This window comes from Pleurodeles waltl, chromosome 12, assembly GCF_031143425.1.
Source record: "Pleurodeles waltl isolate 20211129_DDA chromosome 12, aPleWal1.hap1.20221129, whole genome shotgun sequence".
NCBI classification, from domain to species: Eukaryota; Metazoa; Chordata; class Amphibia; order Caudata; family Salamandridae; genus Pleurodeles; species Pleurodeles waltl.
This window is the reverse complement of record NC_090451.1, coordinates 290092782-290116913: the sequence shown is the minus strand read 5'-3', so window position 1 is coordinate 290116913 and position 24132 is coordinate 290092782. Positions and strand designations below refer to the sequence as shown.

At 47.9% G+C, this 24132-nt stretch overlaps 1 protein-coding gene across 1 annotated transcript in view; it reads left to right on the top strand.

Moving 5' to 3' along the window:
• The window catches only part of LPCAT2 (lysophosphatidylcholine acyltransferase 2), a 159208-nt gene that overhangs the window by 28435 nt on the left and 106641 nt on the right, over positions 1 to 24132 (top strand). Inside the window, exon 5 of the mRNA XM_069216275.1 lies at positions 15587 to 15647. Coding sequence (XP_069072376.1) covers positions 15587 to 15647 — 61 coding nt within the window. The remainder of the gene's footprint in view (positions 1 to 15586; positions 15648 to 24132) is intronic.

Sequence of the window (24132 nt, the reverse complement as noted above, 5' to 3'; positions counted from 1 at the left end):
TAATTAACTAACGCTACTTCAGTTAATGCAGGTCTCTGCTGGTGTCTGTAGTGTAGGTTCAGTATATATATATTCGTTATGTTGATTAAGTGCGGTCCCTGTTCGGGGCTTACTATTCCTAAGCAGTCCGTCTATCTTGTCACAGTGTGGGAACTTTGACGCAGGCCCCTCGTAGATTCGTTAGATCCCCATTCCTACTAATAACCATTTTTGTGTGCTGCTACTGGTGATCAACTTCCTATTCACGCCCACTAAAATCATGTGCTGCCATGCTTGAGCTGGTCAGAATTAATCGGTCTAGCCTCCAGATATATCAATATAGTCCCTTATCCAGCCCATTTTCGAGTTTTGAATTTCCATATGCTCATCACAACATTAAGGGGGTCATTCTGACCCTGGCGGCCGGTGGCCGCCAGGGCCACCGACCACGGGAGCACCGCCAACAGGCTGGCGGTGCTCCCACGAGCATTCTGACCGCGGCAGTTCAGCCGTGGTCAGAAGCGGAAAGTCAGCGGTCTCCCGCCGACTTTCCGCTGCTCGGGGGAATCCCGCGCTCCGCCGCCATGAGGATTCAGACACCCCCTACCGCCATCCTGTTCATGGCGGGAAACCCGCCATGAACAGGATGGCGGTAGGGGGTGCCGCGGGGCCCCTGGGGGCCCCTGCAGTGCCCATGCCAATGGCATGGGCACTGCAGGGGCCCCCGTAAGAGGGCCCCAAATAGTATTTCAGTGTCTGCTTTGCAGACACTGAAATACGCGACGGGTGCAACTGCACCCGTCGCACCCCTGCAACTACGCCGGCTCAATTCTGAGCCGGCATCCTCGTTGCAGGGGCATTTCCTCTGGGCCGGCGGGCGCTCTTTTGGAGAGCGCCCGCCGGCCCAGAGGAAATGTGTGAATGGCCGCCGCGGTCTTTTGACCGCGGTGCGGTCATTTGGCGGCGGGACTATGGCGGACGGCCTCCGCCGTCCGCCATAGTCAGAATCAGGCCCTAAGTATGTTAGACTGCATCACAACCGGATACATTACCCATACCATGAGCAACTGAAAGACAGGGACATCTTTTAAATAAACTGCATTATGGTTGTATGCATTCATTATTTATAACCGTATATTTGATAGAGACTTCTTGCTGCAGGTTCGTTCCCTTAGAAAATTCCCAGGCTTCTGACTGGATTAGGGAGTTTTTCGAGCAATTCCCTTTGCATGCTGATAAATGGCATCAATTGCATTGTCTACGCTGGAAGTGATGTGTGGTGTGTCTATGTAGGCACCAACCAGGATGCTGACCTCAGTTCTCTATTTTCTGCACCTTCAACGCGGATCCGTTTGAGGTCCCCTTAGTAATTTTTTTAACTGACTTCAACTTTTTTGTCAACATCTCATGTGCCTTTTTCTACCTTTTTGACTATGTCACTGAAGAAACACACTCGGCGGAAACCTTGTGGAGCCTGTCATCAGCAGATGTCATGACAGATGCACGCTTGATCTGTTTGTGGTGCGTTGAGAAGGACCACAACTCCAATACTTGTGCAGAGTGCATGATGATGAACCCAAAGGCCTTCCGAGAGTGGGCCATGAAGCTTTCGACTGCTCATCACAAGACTCTGTGCTGCTCTAGGTCCCGTTCGCAAGGGTGGTCTCTGGACCTCTCCCAGATTTGCTCGCATTGGTCCTCCTCTAACCCTTGGATTACTTCTGATAAGACCTACCAGAAAAAGTCCAAGAAGTCAAAGCATTATTTGACTTCTCCGCATCGCTCCCATTCTTCTGGCAAAGTGAGAGAACAGTGCCACAAATCCTGATCTTGCTCGCAGATAATCCCTGTGCTTCTGGCGTCAGAAACTTGGTCTGCTCTACGCTTTCCTGAATTTCCTAGAGCTGGAGTAACCCGGACTCGGCTTTGAGAGTTTTATGAAGCCCTAAGCCTCATTTGTGGGTGGTCAAATCCCTCTCAAGCACCTTCAGGTCCCACTAGTTCAGAAGGGTATTCGACTGGAGCATTACCAGCGGGCTCGTCCTCCGCACCAGTAAAACCCTTAAGATTCATTGATGCATCCACATAGGCCCAGGCCACAATCGCGTGACCACCTCCGGGCACTGTGCCTTTGGTGCCATTCCTGGTTGGCTTCGACACCCATCATCAGCAGCGCACCCATCATGATTGCCAGCTCAGATGCAGAGCCGGGACAGCGTTGTGCCCTGTTTCACAGAAGGACTCACTGAGGAACATAAATGGAGGGAATCTGAGGATCCCTATTCGTACTCTTACCCCTAGCAGAGTCTGTGGCTGATGATAAACTGATATGAGGAGCTGGCAGAATCCGGTGTTTGGGATACCTCACCAGACACTGGCCTCCTAGCCTCCCACAATGGCAATTGAGGAAGGACATTTTATTGAATGGTGGTCGAGAGGGCAGCTGAGGTCCTGGGCCTACAGCTGCCCACGGTTCAAATCAAAGCAGTGTTTTGACAGAGGTGCGTCATCCAGGATATCCCCATCAGAACCCTTACTAGCCTTCAACAACAAAGTCCTCACTGATGTCCTGCTCCTGGAGACCCAGCCTTCCCTCCCCATCACCCCACCCATGAGAGCCTAGTAGTTCAGGCCTCGACTTTCATTATTAATCCTTGCGCGTTCCCTACCACACTACTGGATAGAGAATCCAAGTCGCTGGATACCTTCGGAAAAATATTTTTCTTCTGCCAGTCTGGCACTATGGTTCGTGAACACCTTGTGCTTATTGGGCCGTTATTCCCATACTGTGTGGGATACAGTTGCTCAAGTGCTGCCTATGGTTCCGAATGAGGCTCAGACCACAGTCTTCCAAACCATTGCTGATGGGCGAGATGCAGTAAAGTTCACAAGCCAACGCGGTTCGCGTCTGACTCACTGGGTAGAGCCACTGGTTCTTAGGGGGCACTGAGATGTCACACCTGGTAGAGGAATACTGGCTTTTTTCAGGGGATGTTCAAGCCTTGTTTATGGACATGTGCTTCAGTGGAACCTGGCTCTTCGTAGACAAGGCTGATTTGGATTAAGGATAGTAGAGCCACTGTTAGGTTGTTGGGGCACTGCATAGCTCCTTGATAGCTGCATTCCGCCTTACGCCCCTTCTGTGGCTACGGTATGGGCTATCAGCCACGTCCTGTCTCTTATAGCTACCATGATCATCAGGCTCAGTACTTTCATAGGCATCCAGTTGGCAGCAATATCCAATACATCTGCACTAATGGAGGGACATAACATCAGACAAATGGATACCTCCTGTTCTAACAAAGCCTGCTGCCACTTTCTCTGTCCCCAGATCAGCTGACAGAGGACCACCTTGCATTCTTGCAACAGAAAGTACTGGCCCCTGCGGCCAAAGAAGCCATTGAGAGGGTGCCAGGATCAGAAGTAGGTTGGGTTGCTGTTCCAACTACTTTCTGCTGGAGGTCTCCGTCTTATCCAAGATCTGCTCAAACTACTTTTTGAAGAAGGAAAAATTTAGGATGCGCACCCTGGCCCATGTCTGCCCTAGAACCTGTATACTGGATGGTAGCGTTGGACTTGCAGGACGCCTACTTCCACACTCCCGTCCTGCCTGCCCCCAACACTACCTGTGGTTCACAGTTGGCCAGGAGCATTATCAGTTTGCTCTGCTCCCTTGTGGCCTTACGAGTGTCCTTGAAGTGTTCACTAAGGTGATGGCAGTTGTTGCAGTGCACCTGTAGAGGTCAAGGGTTCCAGTCTTACCCTACTTTGACGATTGGCTTTTGAAGGTGGGTTCGCCCCAGGCAGTTGTCTCCTACCTCCAGACTATGGCAGACCTCCTGTATTCACTATCAATGTACCAAAGTCCGACCTGACTCCCTCTCAGATCATTGGCGCTGTTCTGCACACTGTGCAATCCCAGGCTTATCCTCTGTAACAGTGACTATGGGGTATTTGAGCTATGACTCTGTTTCAGCCTCTATAGTGGATTTCGGTGAGACTGACCCTGAGGCTGCTGGGTCTCATCGCCTCCTGCACCCTGCTGGTAACATGCCCATTGACATATGCATGCTTTGCAGTGGTCCCTGATCAGTCTTCCCTGTTGACTAGACTCATAAAGGTTTGCAGCATATGTTTCGTCTCACACCCTTCATCATGCCCCAATAGGAATTTAATTTAGTTCTTACTTTCCTTATGTGTTCCTTTTTGAGCTGATTCATAGTTGCCCTCTACAGCTCTTGAATCCCAAAACTGTCTTTCTTGTGTTGATCTGCCAGGAGGGTCAGCAAGTTACAAGCAATTTCCTTACACCCGCCTACTCCCTTTTTCCCAGACAAACTGGTTCAGAGAACTTAAGCATCCTTTCTGCTGAAAGTGGGCACACCTTTTTAAGTCTGGCAAACATCACCCTGCCTATCTTTTTACCCTCCTCCTCATCCGTCAAAAGAAGAGAAGGGATTCCACCACCTGGATCCAAAAAGAGCGTTTTAGTTCTATGTTGATCGTACCAAGGATTTCCAGGTGGCCGATCAACTTTTTGTTGGATTTACAGGGGCAAAGGAAGGAAGGGCAATTCAAAACATAAACGTCTCTAGATGGATCATCCTCTGCATTGCTACACAAACCGCTTCCTGAGGGCTCAAGTTCTCACTCTACCAGATTTACAACTACATCCACTACATTGTCTAGAGGAGTCCTAGTCTTTTACATATGTCATTCAGCTAAGTGGGCATCGTTGCACACGTTTGCCAAACACTTCTGCCTTACAGTCAGGTCCAGCAAGATGTGCACTCTGCCCATTCACTCCTCCAAGACTTCTTAGTGTGAAACAAATTTGCAGACCCCCCACCAGGGAATGATATTGCTTTGGTACCTATTCTAATGTAAGGTTTCTGCAGCTAGAAGTCTCACATGAACAAGTTACTTACCTTCAAGATGTACCTACTAGACTTTTGGCACACCTAGGGGCATAGCTTCAGGGGGTATTTGGGGTTTTACAGCCTCCTAAAAATTTATATTCTGATAAGTACTTGGGTACAAATGCGTCCAGTTGGGTATGGTGAGGTGTGTGTCGGATTTCACCGGGGAGTTTTGCATATACACAGATAAAAATGAAGACACACCGTTCTTCTCTCTGTTTTGAAATTCTTCACAAATGTTGGTTATTTGACAAAATATTGTGTCTCATACTCAGTACCCCTGGCACTCCACATTTCTGTCCCTTTCCACCGCCCCTTAACCCCCCTCTCAAGAGCCCCCTTATTGTATAATATATTTTAACATTAAATGTCCATGTGACAGTTGGAAAATCTGAAGCTCACACCCCCACAGTGTTACTGAGCAAGCTATGCCCCTGGGCACACCAGTCACTCTATCGCAGTTGGCTCTGTGTTTCTGGTGCAGAAAAATAGTCAAGAACTTAGGTCAGCCCTCTATAGGCACTGCACGCGTCACTTCCTGTGCAAATAATGCCATCAACACCATGCAGAGCCGAACAATGCCAAAAACACCACGCGAAGCTGAACATCGTCACCGACCAGCAAACAAGATGGTTTCTCACAAAATCTCTGGGCTCCGCCAGGGAATATTCTTAAGTAAGCAATTTGTGGCTAGATAGAGTCTATGCCAGATGACGCGATACGAAAGGTTAGTAACTTGTTTTTTCAGACGTAACTGCGGTCAGTAACAAAAGTGGTTTACTTTTTTTTAAATATTGTTCATTGAACAAAACCTTTGTCTCATAAAGTGGGATTGTTTAGTTATTTGTATATTTAGTGATATACAAATATTTGCATATCACTAAATATACAAAGTTAGTGATTTAGCTTAGACTACTTTAAGGGAGCAATAGTATATCAGTGTGGGTGCTTATTTCTCCTTGTGTGTCTCATATGTACAACAATCCTTTTGTTTTAAATAAATGTCATTATTGCATTTAAAGTGTTACTTATAAGAAAGACAATCACTGTGCTATGGCATTCAGGAGAGTTGGCCATGATCATCCATTATTTTACTGTCAACCAGTGACATTTTGGTATTGGATAAATGAGAAAATATTGTCACTGCACAATCTTTTATTGCCTTTTGAGCAATGGCAGAGAGGGTGCAAGAGGCTTCATGAGAGATCCTAAAGCATGCGGAAACGCAACATTGTTTTTTTCTTTTGGTGGATGTCTGTCGCTCAGGATCAGTGGGTACTCCAGACTTATCAAGGAAGGGTATGGCCTGAATGATCCTTCACTTTCTACTGCATAACCTCCAAGATTTTAAAGGCCACCTGCAGAGCCTCTGGTAGAAATTAAGAAATCTCTGCAAGTAGCAATCTAGCTATGCAAGTGGATAAATCAACACAGGAGGCATACTTTTGGTAGGTCATAGTTCACAAAAAGACCAAGGATGCCATGGCAGTTTTGCAGCTTTTTGACTTGATTCAGTTCCTCCTGGTAGATTGTTTGCACATAGAATATCAATCTCTGACATTGTGAGCGATTCAGATAAGGAGATGAATAACATCTGTAGATATTGAGAAAGCTAAATTGTATTCTCTGATCAAGAAAGAGCATCAATATTTCTTTGGATTTGCCATTGTCAACAAGCATTCGCAGCACTGATGTCTACCCTGAGATCTGTGCACTGACCCAACAGTTTTTAAAGATTGTCTTGGGTCCTCCTTACTAGTGGCCTGGTAAATGATATGATGTTTAGCACAACAGATAAAATCCAACCCCACAAGTCAAAACATTTTCATGTGTGATAAATGCCAGCCACTTTTACAGAGTTACTCTTTTCTAGGTAGAAAATGTCAAAATCCAGGCCTAACCCTGGAGATTTAGTGAAGTTATCCATGTTGAAAAGGGGTCAAATTATTATATTGAAATTGTGCTTTGACACTACAAGTGATGTATTTAGGAAATATTACTGTCTATATATTAGCAGGGGTGATTGATTCAGCTCCTACATTTTAGTTGTCCTTATTGGTTTTAGTTAAATAGAGATTGAACACTTGAGGTATGAATGAGGTATGAAAGATTGAGATTAATGAGTGGACTATGACGTCATTGTCTTTAGTGTATGTAGCGTGGGCATGTGAGGGAGGGGGTTTTGATGTAGGGGAGATGTTTCAGAACTTTATTTTAAGAGTTAATGATTTCGGGATTTTCTATCTTGAAAGGAGTAACTGTGTGAAACAAACAAAATTAATGTGTATAAGAAACAGGTCTGTGTATTAAGTTTTTGTTTGTTCTGTTTAGTGTATTATTCCCCTTGTCCTCATTCCCCTTTTTGCTTAGCAGAGGTCCTCACTTTTTCTGGTTGAAGAAGCATTAAATGCTTACAATGAGGCTGTATACATAGGAGAATCACCACAAAGGTACTTTTTATTATCACACTGATAGTCGGAGATACCCATGACATAGTCTGGTAACTCCTTGGCTTATTCTAGATTGGACAAACGCAGTGATTGCTAAGATCTTTTTGGCTGGTTCCTTTACAAATCTAGATAGCATTACAAGTAGGTTTAAAGAGTGGAAACATACCTAAAACGTGAAAAAATATATATTTTTTAATTTTGTTTCGATAATGTGTTAAAATGTTGATTACATACTAAGTAAAACAATTAAGAGGGTTGAGGTATATTGTCGTTTTTTTTCCTTCATAAGATTAAGCCCCATACCAAAAAGTGAAACCTGTGCAAGGCAAGAATTCAAGTCAAAACCATAGGGGTTTATTTAAAATTAGGATAATTACAGTGTGACGGGCTGGAACCAGTTCACCCGCACATGGCTCACACTTGTGCTGATGCTGCCCCTGTTACTCCGAGACTTCCTGGTCTCTCTGCCCGTGATTGGTGGGAAGACCAGCAGTGGCAGGACGCTGGAAGGTCAAAAGTGCCGCTGCCAGCACTTACGGCGTTCAGAGGTTTGGAGGAGAAAGCGGGAGGCAAAAATACAGCCGTGAACCAGCCATCGGAGGAGGAGAAACCCAGCGAGAGAGAGACGAACGAGGAAGACGAGGAGCGGAGCCCACCCGAGATCTGGAGACAGCGGTACCGTCCGAATACCGGAGGAGAAGGCGGAAGACGAGTGACGGAAGACCCTGTTCCAGGTGACCGGGAGGGCGAAGTGCAGCATCCCGCCACGCTTCAGGAGAAGCGTGGCCATTCAGATGCGTGGGACCACGTCCCTGAACGAGTGAGTGAGAAAGAGAGGAAAAGAGCGGAGTGAGAGAAGGGGGGGGAGGAAAAAATGGTAACACGGAGAGAAGGGAGGGGGAAGGACAACACCGGGAAACACAAAACACGAGCACTCGGGGGAGGGGATGGTAGAAAAGAGAAACGGACAAAGGCGAGGGAGAGAACCAACAGGGAGAGATAAAATACTTACCACCGGGCACCGAAGAGCACTTTCACCACAAATAGACCAGCCAAGACCCGCGATCAGGAACGTTTGAGCGCTGAAAGAAAATAAGAAGACAGAAAGGACAGGAGTTAGACCACTAAGAAACAGATGGAAGAAAGCACATACTAACCTGAACCAGTTTGAGAAATGTAACCTTGACAAGAACAGTGAGACAGGGACAACAAAGAAAGCATAAGGAAACAAAATAGATACAAGTATCACGTTCACATACTGCTATTATTCTCTTCTCTCCACATGCGCTTCCCGGGGGACGATCTGTGAACAAGGGAGACAGAAAGAGAATAGTGAAGACCAAACCTAAAGAACATCCCACCACCCTAAATCCAGTAACCAAAGACTGAAGTATACTCACCTGATTCATACCACATCCAATATCATCAATAAAATTCCTTGTTCCAAGACTTTAACGTGGTCTGGAGTGATTCATCCACCCCCACACGGTTACAAGTGGTGTCAGAAGTGGGATTTGTGGAGAAACCGCCACCATGGAAGAAAAGGCAACAATGGCAGATGTAATCGCCCGGTTGGCAGAAGGGCAACTGCATCTTCAGTTGATATGGGAACAACAAATGAAAGAAGCCAAAGAGGAACGAGAGGCGTTGCAAACAGCACTCAAGAGCCAGGCAACGATTATGGACAATAACCAACTGGTACATGAGGCAGCACTGGGTAAGCTTACCGATACCATCGCCCATACAAAAGTACACCCCACGGTACCAAGTAGTGTGTTGCAACGTTATCAAGAGCAGGAAGACCCAGACTCTTTCTTCACAAACTTTGAAAGAGTGGCCAGTACTGCTAATTGGCCGGAGGACAAATGGGGTCAGTACATCGCCCCCCTACTCACCGGACAGTTACAAACAGCATACCAAGCTATTAATCCGAGTGGTAACCTTCCATACAAGGACCTTAAGAAAAACATTTTAGAAAGAGTAGGTTTGGATAGTGAAAGTTATCGCACCAGGTTTAGACAAATGAAATGGCAGCATCAGGAGAACCCCCGTACCTTATATTATAGAGTCCAACATGCAGCTGGGAGGTGGTTACATCCCACGGAGAAAACAAGAGAAGACATGTTTGACATCATAGTCTGAGAACAGTACTTAGATGCTTTACAACCTACCACCCGGAACTGGGTACGACAACATCCTGGACTCACGAATGAGACGGCCGTAGATCTTGCCTGTGCTTATCATAGAGGCTCGGACCTCCGGGCTACCGTTAGTCGGGCTCCTCCACATCCGGTCAGACCGGCCATACCTAGAATACATCTGCCTCGGCCGGTAGTAAATCCCGGAACTGACCGATCACAACCAGTGGGCCCGGGTCCCTCTGGATACGCAGGCCCTGGTCCCCAGTGCTACAACTGTTCAGAGTGGGGCCATATTACCCGATATTGCCCACATAAAAAAAGACGCAGAGGAGCCATGGAGATAGGCCTGACCAAGGGAAGAGTGTTCTGGACTGGAGGGGAGAAACCTAAATATACCCTCCCTATCATTGTCAATGAAGTGGAAAGAATGGCTCTAATCGATTCTGGATGTAGCCAGAGCGTGATCAGGGGAGATTTAGTATTGCCAGGGCAGGAAGATACAGAAACCCAGGTCCTCATCACCTGTGTACATGGTGATCAACGGTATTATCCCATTGCTACTATAAGGTTGAAATGGAGAGAACGAAACGAGAACCTCTGGGTAGGGGTGCTCTCCACCCTCGCTGAGGACATAATCCTCGGACAGATTACGAGGATTTTCCCTCTTTATTAGAGAAAGACGAACAAAAGCACCTTTTGATGGATTGGTGGACGGAAGCACCTAGTGGAATGATTACAGAGGAACCCAAACAGGTACGAATTACCCTCAGCAGGAGACAAAAAAGAGAGCAACGACGTTCCTATATACAGAACTGCCCATCCCAAGACCGTCCTATTGGTATTGGGAAGGTTTGCACAATCACCGGGGATTTCCGGCAGAATCAGAATGAGGACCCTACCTTAAAACACGCATAGCAGCAGGCCTAGTACTGGGCAGCACAAGGGGTAGGTCCCAGATTCCTGATTCGTAATAAACTATTATACAGAAATCCCACACCCACAAGAGGAAATGATCTACAATTAGTAGTGCCTAAAAGTCACGCCAACAAGTGTTACAATTAGCACATGGGGATAAGGGGGAAGGGCACTTGGGAAGGGAGAAAACTGAGGAAGCGGTCCTTAGACGATTTTATTGGCCAGGGGTATAGGCGAAATACGCAAGCATTGTTCCGAGTGTCCCAAATGCCAGTTGTACAACCCCTCTCCACAAAAACCCGTTCCCCTTCAACCTCTTCCAATTATCGATATTCCATTTACCCGGGTTGGAATGGACCTTATCGGTCCCCTCACCCCTTCCACTCGGGGTAGACAATATGTGTTAGTCTTGGTGGACTATGCCACCCGATATCCCGAGGCCATTCCCCTTCCCAGTATACACACTAAAGCTATTTCCCAGGCAATGATAGAGTTCTTTTCCAGGGTGGGTTTCCCGAAAGAGATATTGACTGACCAAGGGACTCCTTTTATGTCTAGGTTAATGGCTGAAGTATGTCGATTGCTATGGGTGAAACAAATTCGTACCTCAGTATATCATCCGCAAACAGATGGGCTGGTAGAAAGATACAACGAAACCATTAAATCCTTAATAAGAAAGAGTAAATCTGAGGCTGGTAAGGATTGGGGAAAAAAAATACCATTGGTTTTATATGCTATCCGTACCCACGTACAAGCATCCTTAGGCCATAGCCCTTTTGAGATGTTGTTTGGTCGACAACCACGCACACTGTTAGATATGTTAGCCGAACAGTGGGAGGACACAGAAGAGGAAGTAAAAGACCTCTTAACCTATACCAGAGATTTAAGAGAGAATCTTCATATAGTCTGGGAATAAGCCCATACTGCCCTACAGGAAGCACAGAATAAGCAGAAGCAAATATATGATTCCCGAAGTGCAGTTTGCACCCTAACAGTAGGAGACAGAGCTCTAGTCTTACTCCCTAGCACTGAAAATAAGTTATTGGCCAAATGGCAGGGACCATTTGAAGTGATAGCACAGATCAACCCCACCACCTATAAGCTGGCCATTCCCCAAGGAAGTGGTAGGGAGCAGATATATCAAATCAATCTTCTTAAAAAACGTCTAGAACCCACAGGAGACTATTCTGTTCACTTTATCAACTCCGATGTCATTGACGACATCCCGTATCCCAGGTTACCTCCCCATGACCTGTCCAACCAGGTACAACCATGGATCAATCCCGATCTTACTAGGTTGTATCACAACCAACTAATCCGCCTAGTGCATCACAATCAAGATGTCTTCTCTAAATATCCGGGTAGAACCACCCTAGTCCAACATCCCATTCGCTTGAAAACAAATACTGTCTCACGACAGCGGCCATACCGCATCCCAGAAGCAAAACAAAAGATTATTGAAGAAGTCCAAGTCATGTTGGCAGCTAGCATCATAGAGCCTTCAACCAGCCCTTGGTGCTCGCCAGTCGTGTTGGTACCCAAGCCAGATGGCAGTACTCGGTTTTGTGTAGACTATAGGGGTTTCAACAACGTAACCTATTTTGATGCCTATCCCATGCCTAGAATCGACGAGTTTATTGAGAGATTAGGCCAAGCCAAGTACTTATCCGCCCTAGATCTCACGGAGGGTTATTGGCAAATACCCCTAAGAAGGGAAGACAAAGAAAAAACAGCATTTGCCACCCCTTCGGGATTATATTACTTTACTGTCCTCCCTTTTGGGCTTCACGGGGCCCCCACCACCTTCCAAAGGCTCATGGACGAAATCCTACGACCTTTTAAGCAATATGCTGCTGCCTATCTCGATGACATTGTCATCTATACCAAGACCTGGGAGGAGCACATGACACACCTAGATACCATATTACAAGCTCTACGAAAGGCCCAGTTAACTGCCAATCCTGAAAAATGTAGACTTGGACAGACCAGTATCAAATATCTGGGCTATATTGTGGAGAGCGGTCGGATTAGCCCCCAAGTAGAAAAAGTAGAAGCCATCTCTAAAATGAATTTCCCCAAGAGAAAAAAAGACATTACGGCTTTCCTGGGATTGATCAGCTATTATCGGCGCTTTATTCCCCATTTCTCCACAGTTGCGGAACCTCTTACTAATATGCCAAAAAACACCTATCCCAACACCCTTGTGCCCCCCCTCTGTGACTGCATTACGTAGCTTTGATAAGTTAAAAACCGCTCTCACATCTGAACCGGTGCTATGTTGTCCTGATTTTGGTAAACCCTTTGTATTGCTAACCGATGCCTCCAACGTGGGTCTTGGGGCTGTGTTATCCCAACCGCAGGATGATGATTCCCTCCACCCAGTATTATACATCAGCAGGAAACTTCTACCGCGGGAATTCCATTATCCAGCTATAGAGAAGGAGTGTTTGGATATTAAATGGGCGATTGAATCTCTCAGATATTACCTGTCCGGCAGGACCTTTACCCTGATTACTGATCACACTCCTCTTACCTGGCTCGCCCATCATAAGGACACTAATTCCCGTGTTCTCCGCTGGTTCCTTTCCTTGCAGCCTTTCTCCTTTCGGATCCAGCATTTTCTGGGTAAACATATGGTGACCGTGGATTTTCTTTCCCGTTATCCGGTCTTGGAGCGTCTCGACAGGCCGCTCTCTAGGGGGAGTGTATGTGACGGGCTGGAACCAGTTCGCCCGCACATGGCTCACACTTGTGCTGATGCTGCCCCTGTTACTCCGAGTCTTCCTGGTCTCTCTGCCCGTGATTGGTGGGAAGACCAGCAGTGGCAGGATGCCGGGAGGTCAAAAGTGCCGCTGCCAGCACTTACGGCGTTCAGAGGTTTGGAGGAGAAAGCGGGAGGCAAAAATACAGCCGTGAACCAGCCATCGGAGGAGGAGAAACCCAGCGAGAGAGAGACGAATGAGGAAGACGAGGAGCGGAGCCCACTCGAGATCTGGAGACAGCGGTACCGTCCGAGTACCGGAGGAGAAGGCGGAAGACCCTGTTCCAGGCGACCGGGAGGACGAAGTGCAGCATCCCGCCACGCTTCAGGAGAAGCGTGGCCATTCAGGTGCGTGGTACCACGTCCCTGAACGAGTGAGTGAGAAAGAGAGGAGTGAGAGAAAGGGGGGGGGAGGAAAAAAAGGTAACACGGAGAGAAGGGAGGGGGAAGGACAACACCGGGAAACACAAAACATGAGCACTGGGGGGAGGGGGGGTGGAAAAGAGAAACGGACAAAGGCGAGGGAGAGAACCAACAGGGAGAGATAAAATACTTACCACCGGGCACCATAGAGCACTGTCACCACAAATAGACCAGCCAAGACCCGCGCACAGGAACGGTTGAGCGCTGAAAGAAAATAAGAAGACAGAAAGGACAGGAGTTAGACCACTAAGAAACAGATGGAAGAAAGCACATACTAACCTGAACCAGTTTGAGAAATGTAACCTTGACAAGAACAGTGAGACCGGGACAACAAAGAAAGCATAAGGAAACAAAATAGATACAAGTATCACGTTCACTTACTGCTATTATTCTCTTCTCTCCACATGCGCTTCCCAGGGGACGACCTGTGAACAAGGGAGACAGAAAGAGAAGAGTGAAGACCAAACCTCAAGAACATCCCACCACCCTAAATCCAGTAACCAAAGACTGAAGTATACTCACCTGATTCATACCACATCCAATATCAATAAAATTCCTTGTTCCAAGACTTTAACGAGGTCTAGAGTGATTCATCCACCCCCACACGGTTACATACAGAAAACAAAAATGTGTTAGTTAAATCATGTGGAACCAGCAGTCATAGTAAATCAAAATCAAATAATGCAAGAGAATTAACGAAAGGTCAACACTTCAAGAAAATAGCAGCCAGAAGTAAAGTATAGTTCAGCAACAGGACCAACAGACACACTGGCACAGAGTGTGCACCGTTAAGAGAGCAAGAAAAGTCTGATCATCTCCCAAAAATATAATCTTGTGTAGGTTTAGGGAAAGGAAGCCACACAGTTAGTATGGTCTGACATGACATAAAAGGGCTAAATTAACAAAGTTACATTTACATAAACCAATCACTTTTCCAATACACAAGATATATCAAATAAAATACAGCTAGTAAACACCTCCTCTGCTGCATATATTAATAAGGAAATAAAGGAGATGAATTAACAATCACATAATACAGAAATACAATTAGACGATTCAGCTAGTGAATGGAGCTTGGAAAGAACTAAAACAAAGTGCCTTCGGTGTTGCAAAGGCAGTAACATCCTACGCATGGCTTCCTCAGAGGAACAGACATTACTGCAATTTATTAATAGAGTAATCAATACCATGAACAAGGCCTCTATTTTGCTGTTTTTGTAATATGGAAAACCACACAGAAAAACAAATGTACAATGCTCATTTGCTCTAAATAAAGTGCACTTTCTTTCTGCAAATGTGAAATGATGTCAAATGCAAGTTGGTTAAGCCCTAGCCAGTTTAACTTAAATTTAAATGACATGAAATACATTATTTGGTTGGTATTAAAAATACTTCTACAGCGCCTAAGCCTCAGGTAAATAATTTATGTATGTTGATGAACTGTGAGCCAGTTATGTTAGACATCCAGTGAAAAAAAAGTTTAATCGCAATGGTAACAAATATGTACGTTTCTTTAAGTGTAGGACATCAGTTAAACGTATTCCTGTCTGTCTTCAACAGGCAGTTTTCAAATTTGCACTTAATAGTTGTAGCCTCTGTGGGAGTTACTTGAAGTAAACAATTAGGGTTTGGAGGAATGATGAATGAAGCAAAGAGAGTTGGTGGTTTAACGATGGGGAGTAGATATAGAGGATGCACAGAGAGATGGAGGATGATAAGATCAATGTTGTGTGAATTCTAAATCTCTTGCACTGCATTGATACTGACCTTTACCAGAATTGCCATAGGCTGACATTGATTTTCCTTTCTCCTCCTTGCTTGCTGCTTATGTAAAATGAGTTCAAGTATGTTGCTTCAGAAAAGTAAACAAACACTGTAATTCTTAATCTAATCATCTATTACATCCTGCTTTCATTAATTTAAATTGGGTTCTGTATGGGGTCATTTTAGTGTGTTCCAGTTTGGATTGGAATTCTTACTATGTATTTTTTGTCCTAGATATTTATGTTTCCAGAAGGCACCTGTACAAACCGCTCCTGTCTCATAACATTCAAACAAGGTGAGATTTCCATAATACAGGTTAGTTGTGTCATAGGTGTTGTGCGACAAAATAGGTACCAGATTGGAATTTGTCCTCAAATGGCATTGTCCACCTAGAATTCCATTGCAAACCAGAACAACATGCAAGTACTGTATGCCCTTGTGCCTATTCATCTAAATTGTTCAGCTATTCATCACTGTGGAGGAGGAAATTGGATACTTTATGCGAATCCAAGGTTTGTCTTTAACAGAGATTCGATTGACCTCCTTTTAATCTGGTAACCACCCTCCCATGTATAAATTTCCATATCTCTAGTCCTTTCTCTCTTCTAGAAGGATCTGTTTTTTTGCCCAGTGCTCACATTTTCTGGAATGACATCTTTACTTTGCCTTTTCTCTTTACGGGCCTTCAGGTTACCTTACAGGGCAAAGATTTCAATTTGTTTTTCTTATACATTTCTGGAAGTCAAAGATTATTAGTTCTGCCATCAGATCTCTGGGTAATCAGCACCCCAGGTCCTTCTTCATTCATTTGTGGTCACTAAGAAAATGCATGAACTTGTTTTCGGACATCCTACTCTTATCCACAGTCAAAGTTGTGGGATTTTTAGTTGATGAAATTCATGGTTAACAATTATCAGAGAGAAGTTCCTATAAATCTACCATCTGATAGTGAAGAACAATACACCACGTCTGTGGATGAAGCATTCTAGTTACTACACCAAGTTGAATATGTAGTGCTATAAAGACGTTTATACATAGGGCTGTATGTTTTTGTCCTGGTGACACCTTGTCAAGAACAATAAGCACTATACAAATTCTATTACAGAACATCACAGTGAAGCTCCACAGAGACGTGGTGAGCCTTAACCAGCCCAGATTCCAAGTAATAGTTGAAATGGTGTTATAGTGGAATGATCTCTGTGGTGAAATCACCTCACAAGGAACTGTTTCAGTGAGTGGCTGGCTCCAGGTTCCCAAATAGAGAAATAGAGCAAGAAGATGGTGGATGGAATACTTGAATTAATCTCAGCTACTTGCAGTTGCTCAGGCTGCATTCTAGTCCCAAATGTTTTTGCCATGATGCCACTGTAGGTGGGAATAGTCCAGCCCGAACTGCCAGGCAAGTTCCTATTCAGAGAGGACTTTGCCTGGCAGTTCTGAATGAACTGTTCCTGTTAGAGCTGGATCCAAACTGATTTGCGTATGGATGGGTCCAAACTGAGGTGGCTTGTTGGGCAAAAGAAGGATGGGTTGGAATGCAACCCTGAGTGATTGCCAATGGTTAGACTTATTGAAAGCATTCCTCTCATCACCTTTTGTGTGTTTGTAAATTCCTAAGTGGCAAGGGTATTCTCCAACGTGGATCCTGAGCTCACAGCGCTATCGGAACCAAGCTACACCTGACTCACGAGCCCCAATTAGGGTGAAACAGGTACTGGGTTCCGGTTCAGGGAGGATCTGGCTTGACAGTTCGGGCTGAACTGTACCTGTTGGAGCATGAGCAATACTGATTTGTGTATGTCTGGGTCCAAATAGAGACGGTATGGTAAACAAAAGAAAAATAGGTTGGAATGCTACCCTAAGCGATTGCCAGTGGCTAGAATAATTGCAAGCATTCCATCTTTTGTATGTTTTGATTGGGCTCAAATTATCCCCACAGCCTAAGTTTTCCTTAAAATACTGAGAATGCCCTGGGAGCATCAGTGAGCAGATGCGGAGGTTGTAGCTGTGGTGCAGCAGGTGATGCTGCACAGGTGTCTAGCAGTCTGAGGGGGCCCACTACACCTGTACTGTGATAGTTTTTTAATACCCAACTTATGGACAATATGTCACTTTTGCATGTTTTTATTAGAGCCAATGACATCCTTGTTACACCCACGGTGCAAATCCTGCTTTTGGAATCATAGGTCGGCAAAGGCCTTGTAAGTGTGCTAAGGGCCGTGAGCTGTGCCATAAAAACTGGCGCGCCACCGTCTCCATTTCCCTGAACCACTTCCGGGGAACTGGGTGTGGGAAGTTCTGTAGTAGGTATAGGAACCTGGGGAGTATCCTCATTTTGTAAAGTGCTATTCTACCAAGCAGATTGAGGGGCAGGCTCCGCCATCGCTGGAGGTTGTCTTTGATTTTCCTAGCAAGTGGAGTAACATTTAGTTCCCATGCTAATTCAGGTAGCAAGGCTATGTGCACACCTAGGTATTTAAAGCTGTTATGTCGGATCTGGATGTTTTGTTGCCAATCAACGCAATCTCTGGAGGGGTGCAGGTGGACCAGCAGAGATTTGCTCGGATTCAGGGTCAGGCCGGAGGTCTGCGAGAAGAGGTCTAGGATTTGTAGGACTCGTGGGCTGCTTGTGGCTGGGTTAGAGAGGTAAATAAGGATGTCATCTGCATATAGTGCCACCCGATCTTTTGGGCCCGCAGGCCATGACCAGCCCCACATCAGGGAATCCTCCTTCAACAGTCTCGCCAAAGGTTCTATCGCGAGTGTGAAAAGCAACAGGGACAGCGGGCATCCCTGACGAGAGACAAAACAGATGGGGAATGGTTCAGAGACCACTTCGTTGCTTAGCAGGACATGCTCCAAGTAGAACCAGTCCACGGTGTCAAAGGCTTTCTCGAAGTCAAGCAAGAGAAGAGCCAAAGGAGACCAGGTCAGGGCCCCGCGGTGTGCCAGGGCAACGTGTAGCCGTATAATGCAGTGTCTGGTGCTGCGTGAGGGCATAAATCCACATTGGTCTGGGTGTTTCAGTGAGGGGCAAGTACAGTTGACAGCACCTTCATTTCAGTGTTCAGGAGAGAAATGGTTCTGTACGCTGAACAGTTGCGCGACAGGGGTTGGGTATTGGGGATCACCACAATTGTGGCTTGATCAATCCCAGAAGGAAAACAACCTTTCTTCTCGGCCTCGTCGTACATATTAAGCAGGTGGGGGCTCAGGATATCACCACATCTGCTATAGAGCTCCGCCAGGAAGCCATCCGGGCCGGGCGTCTTGCCCGATGACCAGCTGGATATTGCCACTGTGAGGGTTATGGCCCCATCCAGGCTCTCCCTGGTCGCCTCCGAGATCTCGGGAAGGACAATGTCATCCAAGAGAGGAGACTCCCTTTCAGCCAGAGGCCTGGGACGCTCCGCATATAACTGTGTAGTAAGAGGCAAAGCTCTGTGCAATATCACTGGGCATCCTAGCAAGTGTTCCCGACTCATCTGTGATCTCGGAAATAACCCTGTCAGCTAGTGGTCGTGTGGCCAGCCAGTGTAGGAGTTTTCTGTTCTTGTCTCCCAGCCATACACTCGGGCTGCTGATGCTCTCCAAGCGTGTTTCGCGGATTCCAGCACCAACTGCCTAATCTCCTCTCTGACCATGGTAAGCTGCCTCAGAATGGAAGCTGATGTGGCGACCATGTCCTGTCGCTCAAGGCGTAACGCCTTGGCCTCTAGCTCCGCCACCCGTGAGTCGCGAGCACGTTCCCAGATGCGAACAAGATGTTTGGCATATCCCCTAAGGGTAGCTTTACATGCAGCCCAGACCGTGCCCGGAGATCGGACTGACCCTAGGTTCTGTTCAAAATATTGGGTGAGATGGTCTCTGATCTCGAGAGTATACTTGCCCTCCTGTAGGTGCCATGCGTTTAGGCACCACAACAGATGCTGGGTCGGGTCAACGACCCCAGCTGGATCCGCAACGGCAAGTGGTCTGAGACCCCGCAGGGTAGTATCTCTGCTCCGGTGACATTAGAAATATCCAGTGCAGGCATAAACAAGAGATCAATTCTAGCCTGCGATTGGTGGGCAGCTGAAGTGTGTGTATATTGTCGTGTCCTGGGATGCCAGGTCCTCCACACCTCGCACAGACCAAGGCCCTTTGCCCAACCATTCAAGCTCGACGCCCATCCAGACCGACTGGCGGATATATTCCCGGAGACATCCAATCTGGGGTCCAGGATGGAGTTAAAGTCACCACCTATTAGCGTAGGTCCCTGGGGGAGGACCGCCAATACTTGGCGGAGTGTAAGTAAGAAAATGTCGAACCCGGCTGGGGGGCATAGGCATACACAAGATTAAACGGCAACCCGTGGAGTAATCTGGTCACCACCACGAATCTACCCTCTGGGTTGGAACGCGTGGCAGTAACCACCATAGGTAGCGAGTGGTGGAGTAGAATAGCCACCCCTCTAGAGCCCCTTGAGAATCCCGAATGGTAGACCTTGTCATATCCCCCTTGCGCCAGCATGGGACATTTGGTGCAAAGCAGGTGGGTCTCCTGTAGCAAGACCATTGAGGGAGCGTATCTGCGAAGGGTGCTGAACACTGCGGACCTCTTAATTTTGTTCAAAAGGCCGTTTACATTCCATGAAAGAACCTGCGTCAGTGAGGGCCATGCGTGCATTGTGTTAGTGCATTGAAAAATCGGGACCCCGCCCGGGGGCCCAGGAGCAACCGTCCCAAGCAAGGAAGAAAGTTACAAATGCAACAAAGGAAACTTATTAAAACAACGTTACTAAACCCTAATAAAAACTTCACACCCCCCAAACACCAAACCCCCCACCCCATACTTCTACCCAGGAAGCATCTGTCGCCCAACTACCCAACCAAGGTATCATAGTCAGATGGACTGTCACTGGATTGGAGTGGTGGACCCCTCCATTCAGGCGGAATATATGCAATCAGTTAACTGAAGTTGAGCCCTATGTAATAAACAATAAACACAACGTTAGGTAGTGTGTATGGCTTTGCTCCAGTCTGCACATGCCAGCGCCGGGTGGCACAAGTCATTCCCAACATCTCGCGGACCAATTTGTGAGCCCATTGTTAGCTAAGTGTAGGGGACTGGCTTAGGCGGTCCCCATCCAACTCCCGCGCCGGAGCACAGGCTCCTGGGGAGCCCCGTAGTCTCCACCCGCCTGGGAGCCGGTTCTTGGTTCAATGTCTTCGTCCGTCGGTTATTGGGGCTCCTCTGCCTCCCGCGCTGGGACCTGGTACGCTTTTGACCTCTTCGTGTGTCCAATCGAGGACCGAGACCAGCTCCTGGGGGACCCCCTGCCAGGCCAGGAGGGCCCCTGCAGCTCCCAATGCCTTCTTCTGTAAGCCAGTCCCATGCTTCCTCAGGCGACTCAAAAAAGTGTGCTTTACTGGCCATGATAACTTTTAGGCATGCAGGAAAGAGGAGCATGTATGATAGTTGCATCGCCCTAAGTTTTTGCTTAACTTGTTCATATGACCGACGTCGAGATTGGACCTCACAGGTGTAGTCAGGAAATATTAAGATTTTGTGATTATCCCAGTGAAGGTCAGTGGAACACCTGGCTTCTTTGAGGATATTGTCCCGGTCTCTAAAGTTGAGAAAACGTGCAATCATAGGTCTTTTAGGCCCACCCGGAGGGGGCCGCGGGGCCAGGGCCCTATGTGCCCGTTCGATTGCAAACCAGGGTGAGAGAGTTTGCTCCGGAATCCAGGACCTGATCCAGCTCTCCAGGAACTCGGGGGCTTTGTTGTCTTCTGCTCCTTCCGGAAACCCAATGAAGCGCAAGTTGTTACACCTGGAGCGGTTTTCAGCATCTTCGGCACAACGGTGTAATTCACCGGTTCGGGTTTGCAGTTGGACTACTTTGGTCCTGAGGACGGCCAGGTCGTCTTCAGTCTGGGAGACACGGCCCTCCACTTCGGTGATTCGGCCCACCGCAATTCTGAGATCCTGTCTTATGAGGCCCATGTCATCTCTCACTTCCCCAATTTTAGTTTCAATGGCTAACTGCGATGTTTGGATTGCCTGAAGAAAAGCGTTTACTCCGTCTGGGGCGGGGTCACCGGATGGTGCGTCTCCGTCGCTCCGAGAGGCTGATGGTGTGGTAAATTGGTTGATCTTCTGTTGGGATGCCGACAGCTGCCTGGTCGCTCTGTCCTTCCCCATGTTTCCTCCGGGGGACAAGCAGGGCAATTGCTGTGTCACACGACTTGCGCAGCCAGGTCCTGGTTACACCGTGAACGTTTAACATTCACTGGTTCTCCCGGGGAACCTCTTCGGGGGAAGCCCCGCGCCAACCGGACAACCACGGGGGCAAGGTCGCCAGCCAATGAGGTTGTGTGGTGGGCCAACAGCTATCGGGACCGCCCCCATCCAACAAGGCGGTGCCTCCAGGCGAGACGCCAAGGCCCCAGGCAGTCCCACAGGGTCAGGGGGCAGCCGAGTCAGCCCCACTTAGTCCGTGGCAGGGCCTCCAGGTCAGTCCGGCCAGGCGCCCCCCACAGGCAAAATCTGCGGCCAAATGTTTGCTCGTTCGATAGGGTCCCCGGGGGTAGGGCCTGCTCACCTGCCGCCACTCGCAATATCCAAACACAGGCAGCTGTTCCGTCACCACCCCTCATCCACAGCACTCTGGAGCATCAGTGCTCTCTTCAGCCCCAGGGGACGTGACCACTCACTTAGTCAAGAGGAGGGGGTCCGGCGAGTCGTCTCTCTTCCTTATGCCGTCGAGCCAAAACAATCCTGTCACTCGGCGACTGCAGGGGGGGACCCCGGGGTCCTCTGTGGCCCACCAGTCCTGGTCTTGTGGTGCCTGAGGGGCCCGGCCCAACCCCCAAGGGCTGCGCCAGTGCAGATCAGTTTAAGCGGTCGTTGCTTAGCTCTGTGGCGGGCAGGCCGACTTATTTCTCTCCTCCTTCTACCCTGCAGGGGGCCGCCGTTCCCAAGCTCGCCCGACCCCAAAGGCAAGTCGTATCCTCACTTTTGGGCCGAGGTCCCAGCCCAGCCCCCTAAAAGTCTGCCCCTCAGCACCGCTCGATGGCAGGGGAGGGACCTCCGGCGCTCCGCAGCCCAGCGATGTTTCCGAGTTGTCCCCTCGGCCGTCTTCTCGTGGCCTCTCCGCGCCCGTCTGTCAGGCTGGATCGTCGCAGCACAAATCAAGCCTGGGCGGGGCCCGACCCCCCTCCTCACCTCCTTCTCGGGTCTTGGGCGCCGTGACCCGTACAAGGGGGGCCGCCATCTATTCTCATCCGGGACTCGGCTGCGGCCGGTCCAGGAATATCCAGGGGCAGGACCCGGCCGGCAGGAATCCAGCAGTTGGCCGCCTCTTTCTCCGCTGCGTCAAATCAATGTGGGGGCCCCCACCCAGCTGTGACGACAGCTCCGGCAGGCCTCCTCAGTGCTCCCATCTGCCCGTGCACTCAGCCCAGGAGCCCGCACCACGGCACGGGACACGCCGGGTGGTCCCGGCCTCGACCGCCATATTAGCCACAAGTCTGCTCAATCTTTAGGAGGTGCGTGAACAGCTCAGCGCGGCGATCTACAACTCATCGGGGGCACCATCAGACAGGGTATTCACAAGGGCACTTAGGAATGAAGGAGCAGAGCCGGGGATGGCAGCTTTCTCAGGCGGATGACGGAGGGGTCCAGAGCACTCTCAGAGTGCGACCGCCATCTTGATGCCTGAAGCCACGCCCCCCAAAACTTTTTTTTATTTGCCAGTAACACAGCACTATGTTGTAGTGCAAAGCCCTTGAAACCTAACAGTAGTTTGGGGAGAGTCAACATCACTTTGCCTGACCAGTAATAAGGGAAACTTAAAAAATCCATTTGGTCTAACTGGTGTCTAAAACCACTTGTTTTCCTTGCTTCTGGAAGCCCTCCAGTCTCTGTCCAAGCACAGATTGTCAAGGTTATCTCCCACTAACCTTGTATCTAACATTTTGTTTTGTATGCTTTAAAGCATAAAAAGTGAACTTGCTACTTTGATGCAAGTTGGAACTTTCCATTGTAAGATGCCACACTGCTTGCTGACAGTTGTCAGACTCCGTTCTTTAGGGGCCACTACTCAAGCAGGGACTAGTGGGCCTCAGTTGTGGGGGCTAGGGTTGTTTGCTCCTCATGTCCCAAGGTCTGCCATACTATGGCTCTGCAAACTGGGCCAAGTAAACTCCTTCAGCACTTGACTCTTAGTGGTAGTGAGGAGTCACAGGCTTCTCAAGGAGTTTAGTTTGGAGGTACAACAAACTCAGCACTCAAACAGCCTACATTGTAATAACTTGATTGACTAGCCTAGTGCTTCTCTTCAGAATGGGGAAGTATTTAATATGTTTTAAAACATTATACTAAACACTACAAGATTCAGTTATCTAGGACCAGATGTAGCAAAGGGTTTTACCCATTTTGTGTCTATGGGAAAATGTGTTTGTACATATGGTCTAGTCTCTGGTGCAGAGATACTGTGATACAGTTGAGGATATTCCCTTGTTCTCCTTGTACCGTTCTGACTCTCTTCCAGGGTTAAAGTAACTTTGGGGTGAGTCTCAAACGCAGGTGCAATGCTTCCTTTCGCCTCCCCCCACTGCCATGTTGTGTACTCAGTGTCTGTCTTAAGCCTCTTAACCAAGGCAAGTCTAGGTTAGACCTCAGCAAAGCTTTTTTGTACTTTAGTCTGTGTCCTCCTATCTGTGCAGGAAGACGCTTTGTTTGCAGGAGCGCGGGCCCTCTGCTGTGAGCCTGCAAGCAGATGCTTGGCCACG